This window comes from Dermacentor albipictus, chromosome 10 (genome assembly GCF_038994185.2).
Source record: "Dermacentor albipictus isolate Rhodes 1998 colony chromosome 10, USDA_Dalb.pri_finalv2, whole genome shotgun sequence".
Classification (NCBI taxonomy): Eukaryota; Metazoa; Arthropoda; class Arachnida; order Ixodida; family Ixodidae; genus Dermacentor; species Dermacentor albipictus.
Genome location: NC_091830.1, coordinates 11,446,158 through 11,471,426, shown reverse-complemented (window position 1 = coordinate 11,471,426; position 25,269 = coordinate 11,446,158). Strand labels below are relative to the sequence as shown.

The window sequence follows — 25,269 nt, the reverse complement described above, 5'->3', positions numbered from 1 at the left end:
AGGCCGCGATGACTTGCATGACAATGAGCATTCGGGGAGGCCACATGCGTCATGAATTCTACCACAGGGGCTTCTCAAATTTAGTGCTGCAATGGAACAAATGCCTGAACCGGTGTGGGGGCTATGTGGAAATATAGTGTAAGGTATGTAGAATAGTACGTATAATTGTAGTTATGTGTATGTACCTTAGTTTGGCTAATAAAAAATATTCACCCCTACAGTCTTGCTGTGCCACGGTCACAATGATGTACACTAATAAAGTGCTTAACGATGTTCAGTTTTCTTACTATCACAAACCAAGTATGAACAGCTGAATTCGTAAACTGTTTCAGTTTCCGCGAATCTTCTGAAGTGTGCGGTACGCTCGACGACACTAATGAACAATGCATTTGCATGACATAATGTTGCTTACATGGGGTTTTGCACAGACGTACATTAATAAAGAATAATATACAAGAATTTGTCTACAAGCTAAGCTGCTATCTGTTGTGAGATAATAATGCATTACTCTGAACAGTGCAAGAAATACATGCCAAGCACAAGGTTGGTATGCACTTCAAACTCCAGAAGGACAATGGAAATAGAGAAGAACTGAAAGTTAAGAGCATGCTACAATTATTTTCAAATATTAATTTACATGCTGAGCTACATGACAGATAAGGATGAACAAATAAAATGCAACAAGCCTTTACTTGCAACTGAAATTTTACAAACAGTGGAAATGCAGGTAGTACTATCCACAAAAGAGCCAAAGTTAGCCTTTCCACACTGACACATGTCAATTACGAAAAAAAAAGAAGTAGAAAAGGAGAAAGAAATAACACAGAAGAGAGTACAGTTCAACATGCTTCCAGGAACTTCAACTCTCTACATTCTAATACAACCAACAGTCTAACAGAGCACGGTCTACAAGCACTTAAATAATTTTCCATCAATTGACTTTTCAAAGTGTATATTTTGCCTATACTTAATAATTGTGCCATCAGACAAGGGAGAACCATAACCTGCACTTAATGTTGTTCCTATGCCATATCTTTGTTTTTGTTCTTTTTATTCTGTTAGACAGCATACAAGCACCCACTATCTATATTCATTTGTGTTATGCCAGTCTGTACCCTTTGAAATGCAAACTTGTTCTTGCAATATTTTGACAGACTTCTGGTGGACTTTAAGATTGAGCTGTGAACACTCAGTTTCTCATGGCCTCCAACTGCAAGTGCATCACATGCGGAGCACACATGTGGCCTCAAAGCTTGACAATCTGCATACCAATATGCCATTCTGAAGTTCAGTGTACATTCTACTTTGCCTAAGCGCATCACAGGAACATACCATTTAGCAAACAAATGCTGGCATTACATGGCTCCCAGCAATTGCCTGCTAGGTAGACTTCCACGCATGTTAAATGAGCACTTCCGTTTTTATATGAGCCACAGTGGCATTTTCAAGATGAACAACTTTTCGGCCATTACTTCCTTATGGCTAGGTACACAGCATGACAGTCACTGGGAACAGTTTAACAAGCAAAAACATAGCTGTACACAGCATACACTGTGCAGTACAAGCTCCATGCTGGAGCACAAGGTGACAGGAATGTGGAGAAGTCTGATGGAGCAAAGGCAAGGGCATGAAGAACATAGTCATTGTTCATGTGTTGGATTTTTGAAAGCAAAGAGAAAATCTATTTGAGGCTAATAACACGGATTTTCACAAGTATTCATTCTCCAGTGAAATCAGCATGAGAAGAGAGCCCAGTGTCTTGCATCTATAAAACCTGCGTTGGCCGACCAGAATCAATATTTCATGTGATGTAGACCAACGTGTTTAAATTATTATGCAGAAAATCATGCATGATATTGTGAGTGCACAACATAATGCAAACAAATTTTCCACGTGTCCTTACTTACAGTTACCTCATTCTGTGGACTGGCCTGCTGTAATCCTTTTTCTTCTTTATTGATGCTGTCGGAGTTACTCCTTTCCTTTTGCTACTACTGTGTCCCTCATCTGTCTCTCTCTCTATCCTCACTGCACTACATCCAGGCACATTTCGTTCCACCAGTGCTCCTACTTGATTGAACTTGTCTAGCACGCGTTGCAACACGGTATTGTCATGTACATAACAAAGCAGAGAATCTATCTCCTCTATTTGAGCTCCAATTTGTGACTTTGTGCGAGACGTACTCTGTCGGAAGACCTCCACTTTGTGCCTTTCAGTACAACGTTCAAATAGAAATTCTGTGGGCTGTACACCCCGTTCGACCTTGACGCAAGCTTCCATTTCCAATGCCTTGCTAATCATTTCCTGGGATGCACAATCGACATTCTTGTGAGCTCTCGTATCTAGTTCATTAGGTTCAACCTTGACACAAACTTCCACTTGTGATGCCTTGCTAATCATTTCCAGCGACGTGCAATTAGAGCCTTCATAGACTGTCATATGTGGCTCATTTGGCTCAAGCTTGACACAAAGTTCCATTTCTGATGCCTTGCTAATCATTTCCTGTGAAGTGCAATTAGAGCCTTCACAGACCGTCATATCTGGCTCATTTGGCTCCACCTTGATACAAACATCCATTCCTGATGCTTTGCTAATCGTTTCCCACAATGTGGAATCAGCATCTTCGTGGGCTGCAGCGTGTGGATAATTCGGCTCAGCCTTCATACAAGCTTCCATTTGTGATGCCTCACTAATTTTTTCCTGTGACATGGAATCAACATCTTCCTGGGCTGTGATATGTGGCTCATTTGGCTCAGCCTCAATAAAAACTTCCATATGTGATGCTTCGCTAATTATTTCCTGTGACGTGGAATCAGCATATTCATAGGCTGTCATATGTGGCTCATTCTGTTCAACGTTGATACAAACTTCCATTTCTGATGCTTTGGACACTGTTTGCTGTGATGCGCAATCAGCATCTGCATGGGCTTTCGTATGTGGCTCATTCCTGTAAGCGGCCGGCAGGCGTGAGAAGTCCCAACCCTCGTCAAGCAATAAGACCGCCGCTAAGTGCCTGCACGGCGATGCGTTTTGTACAAAGTAAGAACAAGTGCAGCTTGGAACATTGATGTTCACTTCATCAAAGCTGCTACTCTGAGCAGTCGATTGGACAAAAAATGTACCTTCTTCTTTGCCTGGCTTAATTTCTGACCTTCTGTAGTTAGCAGCTCTCGTTAGGTGTTCCATGATTTGTTTCGTCACAGTAGAAGCTTTGCCATGGAGAAACTTGGGTAAAGTGTCGTGGAGGAGAGGGTAGCTAGGAAGAGAGTTCGTGCTGACCTGCAAAGCCTGCACTTCACTTTCTGGAGAAATCATCTTGGCAAAAACTCGAACCAGTCCCCGAACCTCATGGCGACTACCACCTTGTGTCAAACAAGCTTGTAGTTTTCCACTTTTAGTCTCCGAATCCTCGTCTGTGTTGTCAAAACGAAAAGCATATTTGTGCATTTTTGCCAATATTTCCCTGACCAACAACCATTTTTGGCATATGAATTCTTGCAGATTCTTATTTTCCTGCCAATAGGGAGACTGCTCCAAAGCTTCAACTACCAACTTGCGTCCATCCTCATTCTTGCTACATGCCACTTCCTGCAGCATTTTCTTAACTAAGCTTATGTTGCTTGCAATGCTTGCCTCTTCGGATCGCCACCCACTCCATGCTTGTTCTCGGTGGAAATTGCACAAAAGAGGATGGCTTCTTGGAAAACTGGAAGAAAATGCACGGATATCCGCTTGGCTGTGCTTGACTACCCAAAACTTTGTACTGACAGTGTCCGAGTCACTGGCCTTCAACAAATCAAGCATCTCCTCTATGCAGTCGGCCATCTCAAAGTGAATGACAAATGCCCCGACCACGGCGTAAGAGCTTGGTGTCTTGAAACAAATAAGAAAAACTGGCAGGGCATAATTGGTTCTGTCGTACACAGCTTCCATACATACCACTACTTCAAAATATTTGAGCATGAGATTCTTCATGAAATTTGTGTGGGCGCAATGCAGCAGTGCCGTTTTACATTCGCTTGCAACTGTCGCTAAGACATCGCAGTCGAGTTGCACAGCTTGCCGCTCACTGTCACTCTGTAACTCTATTCTCCGTCTCTGCAACTCCCTCCTCCTTCTCTGCTCATAAGTAAAAAAAAGAGGGCTTGTCATTGGCGATTTCTCATTCAGTTCTTCCACACACCTTGTGATACCTTTTTGCTCAACGGAACTAAACCCTTCCTTTCGAAGGGCTCTCTGAATGTGATCATTTATACTTCGTTTTGTAGCATAACAATCGTCGGAGCTGATCCTCGGATTCGGCTTATCAGCCACAAGAACTTCTTTAACGTAATATGTCAAGCAGCTCCCGATCTTTCTGGTTGATGTCCGATTGGGCTGTGCCATCTCCGCCTTGTTCTGCAATACGTTTGTGTTCACTGGCTGTTCTTCACAAATGGAATCGCTACCATGGTGGTGATGGCACGTATGGTCATCCATGGTGATGTAAATGCGACGCTGCCTGAGCACAGGTTTCCCAGCTGCCTCTTTCTTAAGAGCAAGCTTCAGTCGTGATATTGTTGTCGATACAGCAGCTTCACGTCCCCGTCTGGTACTGTATTGGCTTAAATAGGGCACCTGAAAAAGGCAGAATGAGAAATGATTATGATATGAGGCTGCGACACAAACTTCTTGTTTTTGTGAAACTTCACATAATAATCACTTCCTTTAAGCTACGCATAATGCATTGTGGCGACACGCAAGCCTGGCAACAAAACCGTGGTCATGCAATTTTCAAACTTTGTTTGCAAGTTATCAGTTAACTAACACTCCAACCTAACACACAGAGAAACATCCACTAGATAGCAGCATGAAGCTAGTACAAGGAAAACACAATTTTCTAATACTCTAATTCATGCATTTATCTCCCAAACTTCATACTGCAGGCTAGTTTTTCTAAATACTGACACATCTTATTCTGATGGCAATAATATGGAAGCTTGAATCACACTTGTAGCATTGGCATCATGTCCTGGATGTGTATGTGCAGTCCCTGACACCCGCAGCTCCCTTCAGGTAACGAAAAAACACAGAACTGGCATTCTACATACACCAAATAAAATTGCGGCAGAACCCATCTCATGATGACTGTCGATGGTAATGCGTTGGCAATGAACCAATATAGCGACACAATGTATTGCCCCCACTGAAATGCGTTATGTAGAAGGCATGTACTGCAGCGGGTCTCCTTTATCGCACTTCCCTAATAACACTAGGCACCATCTAGCACCTCTGCTGCAAAGCCTTCATATGGCTTCTGAAATGCACAGTGCACCGGTGCGTGTGAACTCCCGAGAAATGTGCCACGCGGCGACATGGCTTCTCTCTGATGCTTCTTTCTAGAGACGCTGCAGCATTTAATGGCACTGCCGAGAAGTCCACGCTCGGCCTCCAAGACGAGAAGCATGGCACACCACTGCCTGCGAAAGCTGAGAATTGTTCCCTCGCTTGCTGCACACTCAGTGGCATGTGATCGGCGACCCAAGTTGATGAGAAGTTCATTGAAGCGTGGCACAAACCGAGTGCATTCATGGCGCAGCTCGCTAAAGCATTGGCTTGAAAGAGGTTCATTGAAAGTGGCACATACCCAGTGTATTTGTGGCGCAGTTTGCGCATGCGTTGGGTTGCTGCCATTGAGGAACCCTTGTGATGAGGGTTTGATTCTGCTCAGCATCAAGGAAATTTAAGGGACCTTTTTCGAAATTGTAGAGTAGCGCATTCTCAGTGGCACATACCTAGCTACTCAAGTTGGCATGAAAGACATTCACTGAAGCGCTGCACACACCTACTGGCACATACCCAGCAACACAAGTTGGCATCAAAGAGGTTCACTGGAGACTAGCACAGACCGAGTGGCAGATACCCAGTACTCCCAAGATGGCATCAAATAGTTTCTTCAAACAGCAGCACCTACCCAGTCCCGTGTCTACAGTGACCCATGTCGGCGTGAAAGAGGTTCATTGAAGAGATGCACATATGTACAAACTGCCACAAACACAGTGACCCAAATTGGTCTGATGATTGTTCTTGAACACTGTTACCTCAGCACAGCAGCCCGATGCGCTACCCATTCCACAACTGACTACCCATGGACCCAGGTAGGTGAGAAAACGGTTAGACATGAACAGACATAGATAGCCCTAGGAAAGTGCATATGCACCCTAAGAATGCTAATGCATTAAAACAACATTTCTCTGTCCACTATGGTTATGCCATCAGATCGGCTGTGGCCAGCGTCTCATAAAGCCATGTCCATGTTGTAAAGTGCTTTTAATGCTGTTAGCATTCTTCGGAAACTTCACCCTGTTTCTGTATTTCTCAGTGTATCTATGCATATATATGTCCGCAGCTTACCTCTTTCCCACCAACTTGGGTCATTGGGTAGCCTATGGTCAAATGAGCATCAGGCTGCTCTGCTGAGGAAACTAGGTTTAACACCAACCGGTGTACCAAATTAGGTCACTGGGTATGCAACAGTAAAGACAGGAACACCCCTAAAGGAATTGGTAGCACATCCATCCTTTAGAGATGACTGGCGACTTTAATGCGATTAGCAATCTATCTTGTGGTTGGTGGCATGTGTTACATACTGCTTATTATGAACGGCACCACACATCCAGTGAACTATACCCAGTGACCCAAGTTGGCCCCAAAGAGGTTCAGTGAAGAGTCGCAAGTATTTGGTAGGGTATACCAAGTGACTCAAGTTGGTGTCGAAGAGATTCACTGAAGATCACCACGTGCTTGCTGTTACATACCCAGTGACCTAATTTGGTACACCATATGGTGTTAAACCCAGTTCTTTCAGCAGAGCAGCCTGATGCTCCACTCATTTGACCATAGGCTACCCAATAACCCAAGTTGGTGGGAAAGAGTTAAGCTGCGGACATATATATACATAGATACACTGAGAAATACAGAAACAGGGTGAAGTTTCCAAAGAATACCAACAGCATTAAAAGCACTTTACAACATGGACATGGCTTTATGAGACGCTGGCCACAGCCATTCTGATGGCATAACCATAGGTCGCAAAAAAATTTGGGCAGAACTCATGAAGTTTATTGGATCCCACTCTCATGTAGCAGAAATTACATAGGCCAAACAAGAAGATTCCCAAAAAACCGTCAAAGACAGCGCGATAACCTAGTCCACAATGAAGGCGATCGCAACTTGTCACTGCACTGTGAAAGGTGTTGCCCCAAGTTAAAGGATGGGTGCTAGGAGAAGGGCAGCGCAGTTGAAGACGGCCGGAAAATAAGGAATGTGATGAAATTAGGAAAATTTGCAGGTGTAACTTGGAATCAGCTAGCATAATGCAGGGCTAACTGGAGATCCCCGGAAGAAGCCTTTGGATCACCAGTGGACATAAATGCAGTTGAAACCACTTATAATGATACTGGTTTTAACAATATATCCGTTATAACCATAAGAAGCTACCGCACTGTCAACTTTTGTACGTATTCCATGGTGAAATAACCCGCTTACTACAATGCCCTGATGCCGCATTATCAGTTATAGCGATGACGTCTGGCTGCTGGGTGTCCAAGCCAAAACGTAGTGAAATGCGAAATTCTTGAAAAGAAAAAAAAAATGAGCAATTTGAGCCACTCAACGATGGGCCGTCACTCCAACAGCCGCCACGCGCTCATTTTTGAACCACCTCCATGTGGCTCTTTCCCGTCGCCTTTCCACTCCTGCGAACACGAATGGGCTGCACCCATAGCTCTACGACGCCCCGCCCTCTGAAACATGAATGGACCATGCCAACTGTGCCGCTGGAATGTTTATCTATTGCTCGCTGGTGAGCGCTGTTCTGCAAACAACTTGATCGATCGCATTCGTCTTTGTTGGCTGCATTGAAATCGTTCCTGGCCATGCGGTTTCTCAGCTTCGCTTGACTCGCCGCCGAAACAGAAGATGGCTGATCCGCCCGATGATCAGAGGCAATGCACGCCGTTGCCGGTGAAAAGAAAGCGCACGGGAAACTATGTGTTTCTAACCAATGATGCAATCGTTGCGAACGTGCTTGCTTCAGATAGTGATGGCGACGAAGGCAGCGATGATGCAGTAGTGCAGGCTGCCTCAATGTTGTCCTCACAGGAAGCCTGGCAGATGATTCAGTCCCTCCAGAGCTTCAGTTTCACGACGAACCTTCTGTGGCACAACGTCGAGCACCTGTGCGCATTGAAGAAGGATATCGGCAAGTTTTGCGTAAAGCATGCAAGGCTTATAGACGTAAGCTTTTCTCGTGCATGCCAGTGAGAAGTACGTGGCGAGATGCTTGTGGCGATATCTCCTCAGCGTTTCTTCTGGATTTCTCAAGCTGACAGGCTGCCGTGGCAGCCTTCTCGCAATATTTAAAAGGCCCCTTTTGGGGCCACCAAAATGATGCCTCAGCAGTGCTCGCATATCGCTTGTCAACCATCACACCCCTTTGCAGTTGTTATAGCAGTCCCTTTCTTTAACGCAGACAGCCGCGGCTTGTTTCATACGATCAGAACGCCCAGGAAGCAGTTAAGCAAGTGAACACAATCAGAAGCGGGATTGAGGAATGTGGTGGAGAGGAGCACTTGCCTCCCCGCCACTATAGTTTTCTCACATCAGCTCTGCCATCCCCCTATTTAGATTTTTTCATGCAACCCGGTTATAACAGTTATCGGTTATAACAATGGAATTCTTGTGGCACTTGAATACTGTCATAAGTGGGTTCAACTGTATGGGCTGATGATCATGATTTACATGGTAATCAAAGCAGCAAGCCAACAGCAGCCTGTTATGAAGAGACTGGGAACTACGTAAATCAGTGCAGACCTATCGGAAGCCCAAATGGTTGCGAAGTCTGGAAACAGCTATAGTGAAAAAGGTGGCAAATCAGTTTGGTCCGTTTCCACGCAGTTTGTAAAATATATTTTCCACGAGGGATATTTGTGGGAAGTGGGAAGAAAGGAAGCTCATTAGGTAAACCTGCACGAAGCAAAGAGAGACTTGGGGTACATAGCGTGGGAAATGAATAATACAGCCGAGATGTCAAGCCTTGTCTGAGTGCTGATGGAGGTTGATATCTACATAAAGGAGTTTCCTTAAAGGGACACTAAAGTGAAAAATGATTTCTTCTGCATCAGTAAATTACCTTTCTACAACACCAAAAACACTACTCTTACAACGATAAGACGTTTGGTAAGCCAGAAAAAGCGCAAGAACGAAATACGGGTGGCGACGCCTACTTAAGTTCCCGCACCTGGAGGCTGTGACGTCCTGGATTTTGATGGCATCTTCTAGGGCCTAATAAATACATATGGCGGTACAGATTGACTACATTGTGTTCTAAAGGAACCAGATATTAAATGTGGCAAGTTTCCGGAACCTTTATTCGGCCAAGGCGGTCCAAATGCGAAAACATACTTTGGAATCCCTGACGTCACGCTGACGTACCGGCGCTGAGGTTTCGGCGCGAAATTCAAATACTGAAACTTGGACCTTCATTTTCTCATCTAATAATCAAACTATTTTTTTTGAAATGACTGCCTGCAGAGTTCTGAAACAATGCTCCATTAATCTAAATTGATTTATTGTTTCCCTTTAGTGTCCCTTTAAGGAAAGAACGCGACAATGAATGTGCTGCTGTGTTTAAGTAATTCAAAACAGTTATGCACGATGATCAGAATGACAGAAGGCAGAGAAAGTTGGTAAGTATTTGTGGGTATAGAAAGGCCGTCATGAAAGACACTTTCTCACTGCTCTTGAGAACATATTTCGCATGCCTGCCTTTCTGTATCATAAACCCTAACTACTGCACTGCCTAGTTATTGCACTGCCTTCGCATTGCCTAAAGCAGGAAGAAAACAAGGAAGTTGACAAGACGAGCGTTTGTCACATTGCCTTTGTTTTTGTCCAACTTTGTGCTCATTTTTTCATGCTCGTGAACATGTAACACCTTACACAACTTTGCTAAGTTTTGCTGCCTGCTTGAAAATTGCTACGGCAGAGGGAACACAAATCAGCGCAGTGTAAATGCCAGCATGAAACACATTTTGCACTCTATGCGCTTTACGTTTCTTTTGATCATCATTAGAATATATTTAGGTCTGCTGCAAGATAAGGGAGTCTCCCAGCAAGCTCCAGCTAGCTATTATCTTGCATCATCCCACTGTATTCTGCTTTGACAAATTTCCCGATTTCATCACTCCCATCTAAACCTCGAGAATCTACAACTATATATGCTGTCTCCTGGCACCGGTTCCATTACTCTAAGAGATCTGACCAGTCATCTGCTCTGTACATTGCATGACATGACCAATTCCAGTTCTTCCTTCTAAACTCAAGCTTTTTTTTATGCACCCCTGGAAGAGAAAGGGTATGTATTTAAGGAGCATATGTATATACTTATCTGACATTTATATTAAATGTGTGCCATACTTAGCTATGCGTGCACCTCTTTTTATCTCTTATCTGCCACTTGATGCAACGGCTCATTGCGCTGCTGGGCACAAGGTCAGGGGTTCAATTCCTAATATTTGGATTTATGAATAGTAGTTTTGAATATTGTGCTATTCGATATTCGCGAGGAAAAAAATTACAGAAATTCTCAGAATTGTCTACTAGAGCATAAGCATTGTTTGGCTTGGCTGTGACTTCGTTCTTGCTTAGTGTTGCTTACTTGCCTTTCCTAGCGTATAAACGTCTACTCATGGCCTTTCCGGTGGCAAAGAATGCTTAGGCTATAGTAGACAATTGACAAATTTTCTCGTCACATCCAACCCCTTCAATGCAGTTGTATCAATTGAGCCGAGACTGCAGGCACGAGTGCGCTTCGACGAAGCAGAGAAGTCGAAAGTGAACACCAGCTGCCGCAGTAGCGCACAAATCATTGCACGAGGGGCGAGTGCATCGCAGTGAAGCCATGTCACCCTCCCTGTCGCTCACACAAGCCTTCATTATGCGCGCTTTCTTTGACCACACAAGCTTTCAGCTGCGTTCCGACTGCACCTTGGTAAGGCCCAATGAAAACGTGCCAAGCGTCTCAACGCACTCACTTGCCTGCAAGGGTGTTCATAACTCAAAGGACACTCAGCAGCGTTCAATTAAACATTGAGCCACCCCAAAATTTCAAGTAGGGCCACACTCAAATTTCAAGTTTGCCTACCCCCACATTTACAGCATTTACTCGATTTTAATGCGCCCTCGATTGTAACGTGCACCCGTTTTTCGCGACCAAAAAAAAAGGAATGTTCTTAAGTGTAACGCACACCCATTTGCCGTTACCTAAAAAAAGAAAACTCCTTTACAGTACCGCACACCTCATTCTTTCATACATAAATACAACTTTCTCTAATTGGGAAAAAAACAAAGATTTACTTCCAATGCACTAAAGTTGCGATAAATAAAAAAAGTTGCAGTTTCACCCGAAAGGCAAAGCATCGACTACGATAGCAAACTAGTAGACAGCTATACGAAAAGTAAGGATAGTAGTTTTATCGGCTGTATAAACTTCTAAACATTTGCTTACTAGCTAAATTAACAAGCATGGTGTCACGAGCGCACAAGCAAACAAGAACACATCTCACTCAATGACCGCGGAAAAACTTTATCAAAACGCTGGAGCAAGGAAGTGCAGTAGCAGGTGAGAGGGAATCGACCTTTGTACGACCTCTCACTTCAAGGCAAACTAAGCAACAAGAACACAGCATGGAGTGCCTAAATGCGCAGACTCTTGTCTTCATAGCAGATCGCTTTCAAGATAGGGGCTGCGCACGGCTGCACGATCCGTAGCAGACACCGGCGAAGAACGCCTCTCCTGTTTGCGGCAGTCCTGCACGCAAGTTTCGGGAACTCCGAGTGCCCGTGATGCGGCCCAATTTCCGTCCACCTCAGCACACGTGATCGCTTTCCTTTTAATTGCGGCATCATGATGAACTCGGCATGTCTTTGTAGTCGGCACTTCCATGCTGATGGTGCAAATGCAGAAAACGGGAAGATGGACGGTGCACTAACCTAAGCCAAAGGAAGCATTGCCTAAGCACCCGTACTGCAGCACATGGAAAAAGCTACGGCGGCTAGACTCAAAGCGCACACGAGGCGACGATTTTGATATGCTGATGGTGATATGTTAACGCAGATTAAGGGTCGTATTCGATTCTAACACGCACGCAATTTTTGAACCCGTTTTAGTGGAAGAAAAGTGAGCGTTAGATTCGAGTAAATACGGTAAGTTGGCCAACCGTCAAATTCGAACTTGGCCTACCCCCAAACATAACATCGCCAACCCCCTGATTTCCAGTTGGCCCACCCCAAAATTTTTTTGCTACTGCTCGCGCGTTGTCGTCTTCCACAGCTGGCTGGCTCTATCTTGAAAGCAATCGTCTTACGCGAAGGAAGGACGGATGGACAGTTTTCTCATTGGGTAACCACAGAAATGCTCAGGAATTTGAAAATCTCACCTCGAAATGCAATGATCAATTCCCTATGTTCCACTATGCAGCAGTATAGTTCTGTTATGTGGAGAAGCACATTTTCCGTGCAGTGGAGCATAACGAATGCAGAAAGGGGAAGTGTTATTGCGCAGCCTGCTAACGTGTCGAGTCGTTGTCCTTCAGGAACCCCTTCTGATGGGGACTCGATTCTGCTCAACGTTGGAGAAACTTAAGGGATCTTTTTGTTACTGTAAAGTGGCACATTCCCAATGGCCCATACCTAGTTATCCAATTTGGTGTCAAAGACATTAATTAAAAAGCAGCATACACGTACTGGCATGCACCCAATGACCCAAGCTGCCATCAAGGAGGTTCACTGAAGACCGCGAGGAACCCTGTGGCATGCACCCAGTGCTCCAAGTCGGCATCAAAGAGCTTCTTCGAACAGCAGTGCCTACCCAGTCCCCCAGCTACCGTGACCTACGTTGGCGTGAAAGGGGTTCATTGAAGAGCAGCATGGATGTACACGTTGACACATACTCAGTGACCCAAGTGGGTCAAACGGCTGGTTTCGGACCCTGTTATTTCAGCACAGCAGCCCGATGCACTAGCCCTTCGACCATGGACTACCCAGTGACCCAGGCAGGTGGGAGAACAGTTATATCATCATCATCATCAGCCTGGCTATGCCCACTGCAGGGCAAAGGCCTCTCCCATACTTCTCCAAGTACTTCGGTCATGTGCTAATTGTAGCCATGTTGTCCCTGCAAACTTCTTAATCTCATTTTTCCACCTATCTGTCACCCCCTGCTATGCTTCCATTCTATAGGAATTCTGTCCGTAACCCTTAATGACCACCGGTTATCTTCCCTCCTCACATGCCCGGCCCATGCCCGTTTCTCTTTCTTCATTTCAACTAAGATGTCATTAACTCGCGTTTGTTCCCTCACCCAATCTGCTCTTTTCTTATCCCTTAATGTTACACCTATCATTCTTTCCATAGCTCGTTGCGTCGTCCTCAATTTGAGTAGGACCCTTTTCGTAAGCCTCCAGGTTTCTGCCCCGTAGGTGAGTACAGGTAAGACACAGCTATTATACACTTTTCTCTTGAGGGATAATGGCAACCTGCTGTTCATGATCTGAGAATGCCTGCCAAATGCACCCCAGCCCATTCTTATTTCAGTCTCATGATCCGGATCCGCGGTCACTACCTGCCATAAGTAGATGTATTCCCTTACCACTTCCAGTGCCTCGCTACCTATCGTAAACTGCTGTTATCTTCCGAGACTGTTAAACATTACTTTAGTTTTCTGCAGATTAATTTTAGACCCACCCTTCTGCTTTGCCTGTCCAGGTCAGTGAGCATGCACTGAAATTGGTCCCCTGAGTTACTAAGCAAGGCAATATCATCAGCAAATTTCAAGTTGCTGAGGTATTCTCCATTAACTCTTACTCCCAATTCCTCCCAGTCCAGGTCTCTGAATTCCTCCTGTAAACATGCTGTGAATAGCATTGGAGAGATCATATCTCCCTGTTGACTCTCTTCTTTATAGGAATTTTGTTGCTTTCTTTGTGGAGAACTACGGCGGCTGTGGAGCCGCTATATATATATTTCAGTATTTTTACATATGGTTCGTCTACACCCCGATTCTGTAATGCCTGCATGACTGCTGAGGTTTCGAATGAATCAAACGCTTCCTCGTAATCAATGAAAGCTATATATCTGGGTTGGTTATACTCCACACGTTTCTCTATCACCTGATTGATAGTGTGAATATGGTCTATTGTTGAGTAGCCTTTACGAAATCCTGCCTGGTCCTTTGGTTTTCTGAAGTCTAAGGTGTTCCTGAACAGTTATATAAAAACACACATAGATAAATAAATAGACAAATAGCCCCCGTAATGTTCATGAAGTGTTACAAGAACGCTACTGCAATAAAAAAAACGCGAGCCACCGCATCTTCCTATGTGCCACACACCTTTGGCTGACCCACCTACCACGCACCCTGCACAGCACGCCTTCATCGCATCGCCCTATGCATTGCTGGCCTCGCGTGCACCTCTCCCTTCCACCTCTCCGATACAAGTCTACAGCGCTGATGTACAAGGGGTAGAAGGGAGACACAAGGTTGGTAATGCATAAGGGGATGTGACGAAGGCATGCCGTGTCGGATGCAATCTTGGAAGAGGTGAAGGACAGGTAGTGGCCTAATTTTCGTATTAACAGCCTTGAAATAGCACCTAAGCAGATTTTATGTGCAGCTGTTGGTTAACAAGTTGTTGGATAGTTGCACCTGTTGATTGGCAACGTTTTTCTGGCGTACTTACTCGCATTTCAAATGTAAAATTTCACATGGAGTCTACTCCATATCTAAACTATCTGTGTTATGGGCTTGTGATGAGATGCCTCTATATCTACATAACCCGTTATGGGTGTTTGATACATAACTTACTGCTTGCCAAGCATTCACACATGGCTGTAGCCAAGGGTGTGTGGTTGGAAGCGCTGACATAAAAATGCCAGAACCACGACCACACTATGTGGAAGGTGGCAGCAAGACATAAGCTCGTACAGCCGCACCCAACACCGTTTTATCTACCCATCATCCTAGTCCCTGGTTCCCTTAAGTCCCATACACACCACTGACAAATTGAAATGATGCACAGGAGGTGCTAGTAACTGAGTAGAATCTAAAACTAGGCTTCTTTCATGCAGTCCAAAATTTCATTGCAGTTGGCTTTTAAATAGGAAACCGTTTTCATATATTTCAGAATATTAGTGTTGTTACCTACCCGGAATTCTGGGTACCTCTCAATTTGTTTGACGAACATCATTGCAGGGCAGAGGCCCTTCCTTGCGCCTGGGGACTCGGGGTCTTCAGTCAAGGTGGCTGCCAACTCACTTGTTGCTTCTTCCTGTGTATGAACAGAGTTGACATGCATTATCATTATGCCAGAAAATGAGGCCAATCGCCACAAAAGCTAAGGTACAGTAAGCCCTTGCTACAACAAAATCATTTGAGCCAAAATACTGCTGAATTCAAATTTTCATAGGGTCACGATTGTAGTGAATGCATTTTAGATCCATTTATTCGAAGTGCAGTAGTGTCAGACCACACTATACGAACTGCAAAGTGGAAAATCTGTACGGGAGGACATACATATCAAGCATAGTGACCCGGTGTGTTTCTTTGTTTCAAACAGGAGAGGGAAATAGTGCTGTGAAGATCACTCGTACACTTGGCAACAATTCCCTGTGCCTAACTTCATTGCAAGCTGATAGCCAACAGGCGAGGCAGCCGCTTAGAGATGTTGGCAGAATTTCTGCTATGTTATCTCCACATCCAAGCACATGCGTGTTTTGGGATACGTTTTACACTACAGGAAAGCGCCTCATTTTACAAGCTCTTATCCTACTATGGCTCATTTAGAGCCTCTCTACTTTAAACAAAATGTCACCCAAACACTTTCTGAAGGCTTCATCGCAACGATGGTTTACTGAGAGTTCTTTGTTTTGCTTTTATGGTTCGTTGCACTGGCCTTGCAGTGCTAACATAAACACGACCACGTTAAACAAGGCACCTAAAAGAACCATGTAAAGATCAAGAGACAGAGAATCAGGCTAATTAAGGCTTGTGCAAGGCTCTCAGTGCCTTGATCAGGTCTTCGTAGGCTCGCAGGACAGTAATATGCCTTTTCACACTGTGGTCAACGGTGGCCAACCCTTTGAATTATGGCAACAACTGTTGCTGCTCTGATAATAAGTCCCCTTGTCAGAACGTGGGTTTCAAGTGGAGGCTTCATTTGTCTGGGCAGCATATAATTCTTTTTATTGTTATTTATAGAATTCCTGCGTCATTACTGCAGGGGGAGGGGGTGCATATACAAAGTCAACATAGATTAGATACATAGATCGACAATCAATATACAGAACAATTTCTAATTGTGTAATCAATACAGGATCGATACAAAATACAAATGCAATATTAAACGCTACACCCAACACAAAGTAAAAGAACATATGAAATAGACCATTATAAGTTACAATAATGAAAAGAAGACACTGTTTTCGGCTATATTTACTACCGCTTCAGGGAGTTGATTTGATTCTATTACTTCAAGCCTCTATCTCCCAATGAATCTCTGCTGTGTTTACATAGTGGGTGCTGGGTGTTTTGGTAAAGTGCAACAAAGCCAATTCCTGCCTAAGTAACACATCAGCAGGCCTTAAACTCAAATGCTTTTTAATGAGGATATGCAATAGATCATTTTACAAATATTATATTCCAAAACTGAAAAAAAAGCTAATATAAAAAGTGTAAATTATTATTTTAATTAGCATTGTGGTTCCTTGCAAGACATGCCTTTCTCTTTGCTGTCGTGGCCTTCTCATTGCTGTCACTGTACCTTGAAGAGACCAAGTAATCAAAATATACCCTATTTACTCGCATAATGATCGCACTCGCATAATGATCGCACCCCTGAATTTTCCTAACAAAATTCGTTTTTTTTTTTCCCTCGTAATGATCACAGCCCGAACTTGCCGCAGCGATATGTTGTTTGCCAAGTCTAGCTGATGATGATCGTGCTTACCATCTGTCAAATGCTGCGCAAACGACTCTTCAAAGCTTACCGAGCAGACTGCATGCACCAAACAGATTCTTAAGCAGATGCCCATTTCATTCCCTTCATCACTTTCTGCACTTCAAGAATAAAAAAAAGATCTACAACCAGACTTGCCTTGGCTTTATTATTTGTTGGCTCTATAATGGTTGCCAATTTAACAATCTTATTCATTACTGATGCCGAAGAAGCTGTTTCAATGCACGTAATGTACTCGCGAGGAAAAAAAATCACGTTCGGCTTGCTCCGTCACTCGCCATTTTTGTTTTTATGTCTCTCACTGTTACAGTGGCAGCCACCTGTTGGTTGTCGTGTTGTCTTCCCACAGCAAATGCGTTCCGACACATTTCCACGGACACCGCGTTTTCGCCATTTTTCAAGGCGGCCGTGTGCATTGTGATTATTTGTCTGTGTTGGTGCCGTTTCACCATGGGACGGCATGCGAGTTTTACGGCCGCGTTTAAGCTTAAGGCTGTTGACAACGTGCTGGAGCACGGCAACCGTGCTGCCAATAGTCATTTCAGTTTCGATGAAATCCAAATACAGTACTGGAAAAAACAGCGTGAGCAGCTGATGGCTACTGACAGGAAGTGCCAAGCTTTCTGCAAGCCCAAAACAGCCAAGTTCCCTCATGTTGAGGAGGCGGTCCTTGAATACGTGAAGGACCTGAACAAAGATGGTTGTGCAATATCATTAATAATGCTAGATGCAGGTGTGTGCATTGACCAGGAAGCTGGGAATCGTCACAAAAGACTTCCGCACTAGCTCCGGTTGGACGACTCACTTCATGCGACGAAATGGACTGTCACTGAGGTGGCAGATCTCGTTGTGCCAGCAGCTCCTATCCGCGTCCTCTTTTCGCAAATAGGGAACGCCAACCAAACTCCGTTGACTTTCGACATGCCCCGAAACAAAACAGTCAATGAGATGGGTGCTCGGATTGTTCTCATGAAGACATCTGGCGCTGAGAAGCTCAAGGCACCGTAATGCTTGCAGTGATAGCAGACAGGTGGAGGCTTCCACCATACGTCATACCGAAACAGAAGACTATTCCGAAGCGAAACTTCCCCCTGGCATCCACATCCTGACTCAAGTAAAAGGGTGGGTGACAGCAGAGCTCATGGTCAATTAGATTAAGAATGTTTGGGGACGAAGACCAGGAGTGCTTCTGCTTCCCTCGCTTCTTGTGTTGGACAGTTTCCGAGGCCATTTTGTGGATAGCGTTCGAGCTGAGCTTAAGGAGCTATGCACGGACATTGCAGTCATCCCTGGGGTTCTGACGCCGCTGCTACAGCCTCTTGACGTGCCACTGAACAAACCGTTCAAGGACAACGTTTGAAGACTGTACGCAGAGTGGATGACGGCAGGCGAACAAGATTTGACGCCGAGCGGCAAAATCAGAAGACTGTCCGTGTAGGTGCTTTGCTTGTGGAACATCGAAGCCTGGAGCGGTATCTCCGATGAGGTAGTGGCGAAGAGTTTTAAGAAGACAGGCATATCCAACGCGTTGGATGGGACAGAAGACGACTTCCTGTGGGAATGCGAAGATGCGACGACACTGCCGGTTCTGACATTGAAGCTTACAGCGATGACGGCGAAGATTCAGACTTGGAATAAAGTGAGGCGCCCTTTATTCAATTTGAAAAATAAAATAAAAGGGCAATGTGCAATTCATGTAGTGCCTACGTAATGTGTGCGTTTATTACAAAGGTAAGCCTTACTCAACTTTTATGTTTGTTTATGTTTACGATAGCCATCATAAAAATTCTGACATGAAACTTGCCGTTTCGCGTTTTCGGTCCTCAAAATTTTGTTTCGCGGAAAATTTAACCAGCGTAATGATCGCACCCCTGAATTTGCGGCAATTTTTTTGACAAAAAAGTGCGATCATTATGCGAGTAAACACGCTAAGTCCTTTGAATAAGTTCATAAAAAGGTCTTGAATTTCTGCATTGTTAAAAGAATGTGTAGGCTTTTTGTGTGGTTCTCTATGTCGAAAACAACAGACGTGAGCAACACTCACAGTCAATTAAACTCTGTTGCGCCATCTGTCCTAGAAAAACAAAACATACCACAAAAGTTAAACTAACTTCCAAGTAGATGGCACAAGTAGTCTACAGATTTTTCAAGCTCTTGAATTATCTCAGGCAAGGCACTTCAAGGGTTAATGAGGCAGTATTAAGTATTGTGCACATCATATAATGCTGCTTTTATTAGCATGCTATTATGCATTTTCCAGAACACTCCTCAATAAGAAAGAAAGGTATAGATGGGCATGAAGTTCTGTGCTGAATGGTTCTAAGAGTGTGCTTCAATAACCCTTGAGCTAAGCACACCCAGAAAACCCAGGAGGAAGAGATTTGTGGGCTCATTATCACAGGTGATCAGTAACTTAGCAATGTTCCATACTGCGCTGAGGGACTGCCTTTCTCAGATGTCAAACTTTCCAACTTCGGGTCATTTTTCACCACGTCTAAGAAAACTCGCAGCAACTCCAGGAACAAATCTAGTAACAATGTTTAGCATTTTATTTATTTATGGGGAAAGGAAGCATCACTTCTTGCACAGATGCCCTTTTCGGGGTCGCACTCTGACCACACCAGCTTTTTGCCTTCTGCTGTTGGCATGAACACTGTGTGCACTAACACTAGCGTTCTTGCCGAGAAGCTGTGTGCATACCACATCGTGGTGCACACAGTGGTCTGATCAGAATTAACAGTAAACTTAAAACCACAAATGCATCTGGTTTCCCTTTATTCTCCCCCTGTGCGCTGTTGAGGTATATGACGCCTGCCACACAAGTAATGGTACAGTGAAATAGAAAGGGGTAGGGCAGCGTTAAGTCCCTTCAACTCTACGTCAGTGTGTCTACCAACACTGCCTTATCTGCACAAACATCCATCTGGTGTAACCAAATTCTAGTGTACCTTCATGAACAATGGACCTTTCTCCAGTAAGCGACCCCTCTAGCGGCACCACTTCAGCTCAATTTGACGGGCAAGATGCATGAGCTCCCGCCACTTCTCGGATCCACACAGTGGTAGCGTTTGACCAAGTCTCTTGCGACGTCCCTGCGTTTTTATTATTATTTTTTGTCACTTGTTTTGTTGAAGTAGATTCTTATTCTACCTATATTATAGCATGTGTATTTGCTCATGTGTGGCAATAACACTTTTTCCATTAACTGATGTGAAGGCAACATGCTCAATGTGATGGGCAGGAAAGCATTCAGCAGATACTTTAGAGATACGCCAGCATTTGTTCTTGCAACAGCTTCGCCAGTACTTTGATCCAACTACTGAAGTGCGGGTGACTGTCAAATGCATCACCAGCTGGAACTTTCTTCAGGATAAACTTGTGCGTTGATTGGAGTGGCTCGACACGAACAAGGCAGTTAACACACGCATGCACATCTTTGCCCTCAATGAAGAGCAGGCACTGCAAACAGCTCATCATGATGCACAACTTGCAAAGGTTCTGCACTGCAAGGTAAGTGTTGTTTCTCTCCCGGGATGTCACATATGGCATGGTACGTTGGGTAAGGCGAGTAAAGCTTTATTCACTGGTAAAAAGAAAAGGGGGGGGGGGGGGGCTTCGAGCTTCGTATAATTCACCATCGCAAGTCTGTCGCTTTGGTCTCGTGCAATGTATTCCAATGGACTGTGTGGCGACATTCCTGTTTTTTTTGTTTGGCCCCACATAATCATACAGCTGTTTTTGCAATGCATGCGGTAACACATTCGTCAGCCAAAAGTAACAACCCTGCTATATACATACCACAACAACAAAACTGCGCAAGGACTGCAGAATCAGTCATAGGGTGGCAAGTGTGGCTCGAATGTTTACAGTGCCAGTGCCGTGCTGTTATCAGAACACAGGCCCGTACTCGGCAAGAATCACATGATGGCTCACTGGTAACACGGAACAATTTTTTGTAACTTGACAGTGCACACCCCACGGCAAAAACACCCTACATTCCATGCTAGCCTGTGTAATTGACATCACAGCAAGTGTCCGTCATGAGGCCTGTTGCAAACGCTGAGCTAATCACTCGAGCATTAGTTCGATGTGTTGTTTCCATCAAAAAAACTGCTTGTAGTGTTCCCCAAGAAATGGCCAAGTGTTTTGTCAACCAATATTGTAGCACAGAACACATGGGAAATTACTGCTCAGTTCCCGAGAAAATTGCCGTGGATTATGCACTCATTTCACATATGCGCCCTGCGATAATTAATGGCAGCCCAGCTTGGCTGCAGCTGGTACCGAGCGTAGGCGCATGCATACAGCTGAATTTGAAAAAGGTGTATTGAAACAAGAACAGTAAGAGCTAAGTAGAATGCATTTTTTCATTTATGCTTTTCTCAATACATGTAATATCAGCATGATATAAGCTCACAAGCATGGTGTGAGGCCTATACCAAGTTCGCCAACTGGACAAGCAGTGGTGCAAGACCATATTCTCAAGTGATCACTTGTGAAAGGTGTTCAACTTTAAAGCTCGTGTTTAATTTGTTCGTGGCTATACCACTGACATAATATTGGCAAAATAGCTGACATGTATCAACAACTTAGTGGCAACGTTTTGTGCTGCTATGGATGCATTTTGAACATATAAGTAGTTGGCCAATGCAACATGTCTGCAATATATTGCAACTGCTTGCAACTTCTTTGGCTTACCTCGCTGCACTTTTGAAAAATGCAGCCTCTCTTCTTACTCTCCACAACCTTGAACGGCACATCTTCCTTTATGGAGACACCACCACGCTGAGTGCACAGCAGGAGCCTCCCTGTATTGACAGACAACCTGGCTAAATTTCATTCAATGTTTTCTATTTATGCATCAGCAAATGCATACCTACAAACTCCAAATTTTGTAAAATTTTACGGACATTACACCAAAGGGGAGAACAGAACAGATCTCTTTTTTAAGAGCATACTCTGAACACGCAACTTTTCGAGGATACACACATGCTTTAATAAAGACAAATTACATTTAAACACAGCACACAAGCAGCAACAAATTTGGCCGAGGCAAATACTAGCAAGCAACACATTATGTTTAGAGTAGAGTGACTTTTTCAGTGACTTTGATATTGCCAGTTCTGCCTGCTTTGAAGACTTGTCCAAATGAACTTGCTCAAGGAAAGTACAGCTCTTGCATGCCTTCACTATCGCAAGACACCCAATATTAAGGGTACAGCTAGCAAAACATTTTTGTGAACAGTATCGACGTTTGCACAATGCAAAAGACAAGGACTGAAGGAAGAACACAGCACAGGTGCCTGTGTTGCGTTCTTCCTTCAGTCCTCGTCTTTTGCGCTGTGCAAGCATGTCGATATTGAATCACCAACTCGCCCAAGCTTCCACCTTACCAAGTTTATGAACAGAACTTAGTTTTCGTAAAATGTGATCCAACATTTGAAAAATCGCAAACCTAGCTCAAAGGTGTAAACTTTAAAAAAAAATTTGGAAGGTTTGCAGGCATACAAATGTACCCGGGAACTGTTCAGTGCTACAAGGACGGAGATACATTATGCAACAACATGCAAAGCTAACTTCCAGACCTCAATTTCGAAGAGATCTACTGTTGGTTGGCTTGTTATTTGCCAAAAGGAGTGCTGTTGCACCCCTACACTCACTCAAAGCATTGTCATATCAGCAATTTTAGAGACCAACAAACATAATACGTGATTGACATGGTAAACATGCGTACGAAGCTTGGCAAAGGAGTGCGAGCACTGTTTTTCTCTTATCTGATAAGCGCAACCGGACTTCCTTGAATTACCATGCATGAGCGCCACCTAACAAATGACGTCATGATTTTTCACTATACACGCGTGTGTTCTGTGCAAAAACTCGCAGGATTCCTAGAAATAAACAGTGGGGAATCAGCGCTGCCAAGCTTCCCAAGAAATACCACGCAACTAGTCGAAACGTCTTGGTCGGAAAACATTCTTACCGACAGTGATGCACTAAAACGCACGCGCTGAGTTTTATCAGACGATCACGATCACACGATCGCAGATCCGCGAGTGCGCGTTTGCAACAGGGGCGGAAGCACACGCACAACAGACCCAATAACAGTATACGATACATCACAAACCTTTTACACTGAGCGAGGGCCTCGTTCTCAAGGTTTTGAATGAGATGCCGAAGGCGGCTAGAGCAGACACGAATTCGTCGTACTTCTCTTGCGATTCTACGTAGCCAGTCCAAGTGTTTCCCCACTTTTGCGGGCGTTGGAGGTGCTTAAAAACGATGTAAGCTTCGGACCCCTTCGACATGGCAACTTCCGTGCCAGGCCCAGTCCAGGTGACACACAACGATAAACGTGAAGATCAACACAACGGGTGGTTCTCCAGCGCAGTGGCTTCCAGACCGCGGCCATAGCCTGCTCGCTGCCATACGCATGCGCCGGCACAGCAAATAGAGAAAGCAACGCCTCATATGAGAAAGACGTTCAACAAGAGCGGACACTCCCATAGAGGCCAGCGGTCGAATTGACTGTAGCGCACCAAACGGATGGGTCTAATAACTTCTTCCGGTTTCGGGTTGGGACGCGCGCGTTTTGAACGCCAACTGGGCCACCCCAATGAGCAACCAAATGCCCAGAAAAGCACAGTTGCAGCAGCATGCGAACCAAAGCACCTCCATCGACATGCGACGGTGCTTGCAACAAGCGGTGACTTTTGGGACGAATATAAACACGAGAGTGGGTCTTGTAACTGGAGCCACATGTCGTCTTAAGCGGCGAATCCACAAGCAGGTACAGAAAGTGACAGTGGGGTCCCTGAACCTATATGGTGGCTGCCGGCTCTCGAAATGGGTAGAGCTGTACAAAGTGTTGCTTGAGGAGGACATGGCGCTTTTTGGTGTTGCGGAGACACACCTGCGAGGCCTGGAGCAAACCCCAGTTAACACTCGATGGCACTGGACTGGGTCTAACCGTGACAGTGCGTCCCGGAAAGGTGGTGGGGTGGGTTTCCTGTGGCGAGATGACAGCACATTAACGCCTATGTCGGACTCATGCACAGATCGTACATGGGTGTCTGGACGTATACATGATGTTCGAGTGATGTTGGGCGTAGTCTACCTAGGGGTATCCCCTCCCCAACATTCCGAGAATTCTGCCATTATGCGCTGCACTGTACAGGGTGTTGCAAGATGGGGTCTCAACAAACAAGTGCTGCTGCTGGGTTATTTCAACGGCCACATACAGGACCTGGATGTATATGATGACCACAATGAAACACTCATAAAAACTCTGACACAATACCTGCATCTTGACATAGCGAACATGATGGAAGACTGCACTGGTTCTTTCACCTGGTGTGCACGTGGAAGCCGCACTTGCATTGACTACGCACTGCTCTCTGACGACCTGAGTGGCCTACTACACTCAATGCACATCGATGAAGAGGGACTTCACAGTCTGGGCAGCGACCACAACAGTCTTCGGCTAGACTTCGTGCCATCGCCGTGGCACCACCGGCCAAAGAAGAAACCGCACCAAGTGTCGACTTGGTTTCTTCCCAGCGCAGCCCACGAGCTAGTCGCGGCAACCTGTAAATAGTGAGCGGCGCAAGGTAGCTGAGACCTACGAGGCATTCATCTCGGAACTTTGGCGTATCATGTGCAAACATGAAAAGCGTGTCAGCTCTCATGGGTGATTTCGGAGAAAGAGCTGGTGAGACGCCGAAGTGCAGGCAGCCTTCAAAGCCCGAAGATTGGTGAACCGGCAACACCACAATGCTGTGAAGACGTTAGGCAGTGAGGACGTCCAGCAACACTGGCTAGAATACCTTCGGTGTAAGCGAGAAATGCAGGCACTGACACTGCGCAAGATAGCCGAAGTGGATCATCGCAAGCTCCAGGAGATATTAGTAGCAGGGCGAGGGGCAACAGCGAAATTCTGGGCATACGTATCGTCCATGGATAGGAAAGCAGCACAGCCCGAAATCCGTGATGAAACTTCAGGACAGAAAATGTACGATCTCCAGCGCACCTCCTAACAAAGCACCTCCGTTATCTGTACACAGCCGAACCCTATCAGCTAATGATCCCTACGGTGGACCAGGAGGCAGGTAAGATTCGCCAATGCAACCAAGCGACCTAGGGCTGTGGACGGTGTCGAGACAAGCCATTGATACAGTCATCTGTTGTATTAGCGCTCACAGTGCACAATGTCTCGAT

The 25,269-nt window shown here is 45.0% G+C and overlaps 1 protein-coding gene across 3 annotated transcripts; it reads right to left on the bottom strand.

Moving 5' to 3' along the window:
* Positions 1-671: 671 nt before the first annotated feature.
* Positions 672-23,562, bottom strand: LOC135917860 (uncharacterized). Of its 3 annotated transcripts, XM_070527851.1 has the most exons (5): positions 23,180-23,195; positions 21,754-21,863; positions 20,004-20,147; positions 15,247-15,369; positions 672-4,618 (listed from the first exon to the last, which is right to left on the bottom strand). In XM_070527851.1, exons 3-5 carry the CDS (start codon positions 20,007-20,009, stop codon positions 1,910-1,912), a joined length of 2,838 nt encoding a protein of 945 aa, XP_070383952.1. In that variant the 5' UTR covers positions 20,010-20,147; positions 21,754-21,863; positions 23,180-23,195; the 3' UTR covers positions 672-1,909. The 3 variants fall into 3 exon arrangements, with proteins under 3 accessions (XP_070383952.1, XP_065307530.2, XP_065307533.2); XM_065451458.2 differs by lacking the exon at positions 20,004-20,147 and having other exon boundaries at positions 23,180-23,562; XM_065451461.2 differs by lacking the exon at positions 20,004-20,147 and having other exon boundaries at positions 4,486-4,618; positions 15,263-15,369; positions 23,180-23,562.
* Positions 23,563-25,269: the final 1,707 nt, after the last annotated feature.